This window comes from Merops nubicus, unplaced genomic scaffold (genome assembly GCF_000691845.1).
Source record: "Merops nubicus isolate BGI_N331 unplaced genomic scaffold, ASM69184v1 scaffold14217, whole genome shotgun sequence".
NCBI lineage: Eukaryota > Metazoa > Chordata > Aves > Coraciiformes > Meropidae > Merops > Merops nubicus.
Window position 1 is genome coordinate 46,883 of NW_008618439.1, and position 4,314 is coordinate 51,196.

At 39.8% G+C, this 4,314-nt stretch overlaps 1 protein-coding gene across 1 annotated transcript in view; it reads right to left on the reverse strand.

The window, feature by feature from the left end:
- The window catches only part of SMYD2 (SET and MYND domain containing 2), a gene marked incomplete at its 5' end in the record, with an annotated part of 26,676 nt that extends 22,951 nt beyond the window's left edge, over positions 1-3,725 (reverse strand). Inside the window, one exon of the mRNA XM_008943460.1 lies at positions 3,662-3,725. Within this exon, the coding sequence (XP_008941708.1) occupies positions 3,662-3,725 (64 nt within the window). The remainder of the gene's footprint in view (positions 1-3,661) is intronic.
- Positions 3,726-4,314: the final 589 nt, after the last annotated feature.

Sequence of the window (4,314 nt, forward strand, 5' to 3'; positions counted from 1 at the left end):
GGATCTTGCAGCATCAGATTCCTCTTGTGCAGAATCATTATGGCAAGAATTCTGTATTTTTACTACAGCTCTCCAGAGAGGAGTGAGCAATTTCTACAAGGTCCCACCTGCTCGATGCCAATTCCAAATCTACAACTGCACTTTGAGGCTTAACAGCTGGTTAAAAACACGTTTCCCCTTACTCCAGAAATACCAACTACAGCACACTTTAACCTGACATGTTAAGAAGAATCTATAAATATTTTGTTCCAAATATATTTCAATTATGAAAAGTCATGACAAGAAAACATCTCTTCCTGCACTTTGGCTAGCTGATCTCCACTCCGTTGGTGAAGCATTGGAACAGGCTGCCCAGGGAGATGGTGGAGTCATCATCCCTGGAGGTGTTAAAAAAAGGTGCAGACGTGGTACTGCAGGATATGGTTTAGTAGTCATGGTAGTGTTGGGTTTATGGCTGGATGATCTTAGAGGTCTTTTCCAACCTTAATGATTCTACAAGTCTGTAAGACTTCATCTTCCCCTGGGTTCAGTCTCTCACAACTATTCCCAGAGACAAGGGCAAAGGAATTACACTGCAAAGCAGGACTATGGCAGGAGGTACACCCTGTTAGCACTTAGTTATCTTCAAAGTATCTTTGTGTACTTATACCCCACCTGCAAAACCAGAAATGCCACAAGGGCTGCTGTGAGGCTTCATTCATTAAATGCTTGGAAAGTATTTTAAGACCCTCAAAACAAGGACAATATATAGCTCAAGAGAGTGGGAAATACATGCAGTGTCACTAACTTTACTTTCAATAACCATGGTATTCTGAAAGACAAAACCCCACACCTCATTCAACAGGAATGCACTAAAGAGAGGAAGATGTCTCCAATTATAAAATCCCTAATTCTGAAAAAGGCATCCAAAAAATTTGTTTCCTTCGTGCACACTTTGGCACCTTTCTCTTGTCTCCTTATGATCCAGCTCTTCTCACCACTGGAAAGAATTCCTATGAATGGTGGTATAGGAGGTCTTTAAGTAAGGAAAGAATAAGCTCATAGTTTTGGTTTTCTATCCCATACAGAATACTTCGTGCAGTAAACAGCTGTCAAACAGAAATCTACTGAGTAACAAGGTACTGACCAATGTGTGAAATCATACCACCTCCTTATTGGGTACATTTAATTTTAGCTGAAACTGAACAAAGGAAACATGGATTTACAGAGAAACTTACCTTAAAAAAATAAAACTCAAATGAACAATGCCATCACAATCCTCAAGTACAGCCCTGCCCTTTTATCAGCGTTGCATGAAGACCTCTCACATCCATGGAGGCAAAAGGGACACATTTACCCAGTGTTACAAGCTCAGTATCAAGGCACAGATGTTCTTTCTGGCTTTCACAAAGAATTGCTGAACTGCTGAAAAGTGCCTTTGAACAAGACAGGGATGAAGATATAGTGCAGGCAGTCTGTGCAGCACGTACAGTCAGGGGAGACCAGTTCCTAGACAATATTATGCTTGAAGGTAACTTTGAAAGGATGTCAAAGAATTCAATCTCAGCAACATTCATAAATTTCATCAGACTGACTTAGAAGGGTTTGAAACATGGAAGAAAATCTTATATCAAGTAGGGTGTCAAAAGCCAGTGAAAGTGAAGTACTAGTACCTATGCTGGTCATATGATTGTCTAGACATCACAACACCTAAGAATGTTTTTATTTCTAAAGCATCATACTACACATCAACAGGTAGAAAAAATTTTAATTCATTAACTTATCAGACAGTCAGGCTTTTGCTGATCATCATCTCCTGCAGTCTTAAGGACACTTAGTGTGAGCAGTTCTGGTTTCTATTCCTCGAATATGACCCAGGAGAGAAAGAGTATTCTGACCACCAAAACAAAACAAAAAAATTCATCAAATTAAGAAAGCAATAAATGTGCAAGACTTTACCCAGGGGAAAAAAACTCCATGTTCTTAAACGTGAAAGTCTAAACTTTGTCAAGGCTAGAAGTCAGGAAACAGAGAGAGCCTTGGAGGTAAAAGCAAGGCAGGGTGGAGCAGAAGCAATAAGCTCTACTACTTCCACCATGATATGCACTTGCCACTTTTCCTGGCACAAAACTGTGCACTTCCCTATGTCACTGAATCTTGCTTACCTGCTTCATAAACTGCTGTGAATTTTATACAGTAGAAGAAGAAACTCACAGCTGCAGATAAAAAACACTAAATAGCCAATAAATTGCTCTGTTCCTTTACTCAGCTAGTCAAAAGCTTCCTAAGAAATAATGTCATGGGGAAACATTTCATACAAATAAGCAGTTCTCATGGGGTTTCTCTACACTGGCTTTAAATCTCATCCAGATTTCTCTCAAGAGCCTTAAGGATGCTCGTACAGTAAGCATCTTCTTTCTTCCCAGCAACTGCTGGCTGGCAGTTTTTCAATATTTTGTGAACTATTGCAATTTTTGTAAAGATATTTTTTCTTTTAAGCATTTTGAGTCCTCCTGGTGGCACTTCAAAAGTCAAAGGCCATTTGATTCACCCACAATTCGTTAAGACACTGTGGGAAAGCAGGAATCTGAGGAGGCAACAGAAGGAAAACTAAGGGGAAGCCAGGCTTGCTCTGCAACTTGCCCAGTGGGAGAAGGAGATACATCCTTGAAATACAAGTAGCAGCCACCTCTCAAGTGCTTGAGAACTGAACAGCACAAACAGTCACATCTCCATCCAGATAATGACAATGGAGAATACTTTCCATGCAATCCACACACTCAACAGCATGCCACCAAGCAGGAGAAAGTCTGGATTATTTATAGCTCACACACAGTTGCATGCCAGACCTTTGGTGACTCAAATCCTTCACGAGCACTGCTCCATACTCTGTGCCCAGCACCACAGATCTTACATAGCTTACATTATTTAGCTAGTCATACAGCTGACTGGTTAATTCTTCCATATTGAGTTGACAGCCCACAAAGGCTAGACACTAGTTTTGGAAAAATTATTTTTCTTTGAAAGATGCTTATTCTAGTTTGAAGTAAAATTGGAATTAAGACTACATGCAAATATTTTTGATGTCTTCATACTGTTCTACTTTAGTGTATGCTTATATTCTGTTTTCAGGGGCTTTTAAAAAACAAAGTACACAAAAACATACTCGAATGAGTGAACTGGGGAGAAAGCATGGTAGGTTTCAAATGGTTATGACTACTGTCAGCTGTGGCCACACAAAATATTTGCAAATAATCTAAAAAAAAAACCCACAAAACCAACCAATGACCCCCCCTTAAGATAGCTCTTTAGTGATTTGATTTTTATATCTGACACAGACTCTCACACCAGTTTAGGGAACCAATGTTAAATTATCTGGTTTGTGCTTAAAGAAAGAAGTAATACAGATACAATTAGTGGGCTAACAGGCAGCTCTAATCAAAGCCTCAGTGGTACCAAGCCCTGGAGCTACTGATCTTGAAAGACTCATGCAGACCATGTCCAAATCCTGTAATTGTCCAACGCACAACTCCACAGTCAGTATCTGTGGGATGCTGGAAGTGACTGGACTGCTGTTAACCATAGCTACAATTAGACCATCAATGCCACACAATCAAAAACTGGAGTTCAGCAAGCCCTGCCCTCCTTCCCCCAGGCATCCTCACAAATTTCATTACCATACCTGACATTCCACATTGCAGTAAAAGGCCTGTTTACATCTTCCACACTTGGACAATCCTTCCTTCCTTGAAAGGAAAAAAGAAGTTATTCTAGTCTATGAATCTGAATGAAATACAAATGTATCTTGTATCACTTTTTGCACAGCATTTTGCATTTCACAACAAAAAACTTATTTTCTACAGAACACAGCTACAGCTTGAACCCCATCCTTTGATAGCAGGCACTATTTTTATTTGTTTAGAGTTTCAAAAGCAAGTTTTTCCTAACAGTTGTTATTATGCAAAAGCACTCTGCTGTCCTGATAAATTGCTGGGTTTGAAAACATGTTATTCTGTGCTAATTGACAACATAATTTTTTTTGTCACTGTATGCTGCATACTGATAGCTAACTTTTTGTTCTCCAAACTTCCCAGTTACTCACCCACATTAACCCTTTGCTTCTGCTCCCTCAGTTCCATTGCTACTCTGCCTGGTTACAGGAAGCAAGACCATTGTTTCATGAGTAACCACTTCCCAACACCAAGAAAACATGCTGCATTATTAAATACAGTGATCTCCTGTCACCACAGAGCCTCTTACTGCCCTGCTAATGTCTGCTCTGGTATAGGCATATTCTAAGGTGACCTAAGCCTCATGCTCTCCTTTTTTTTTTTT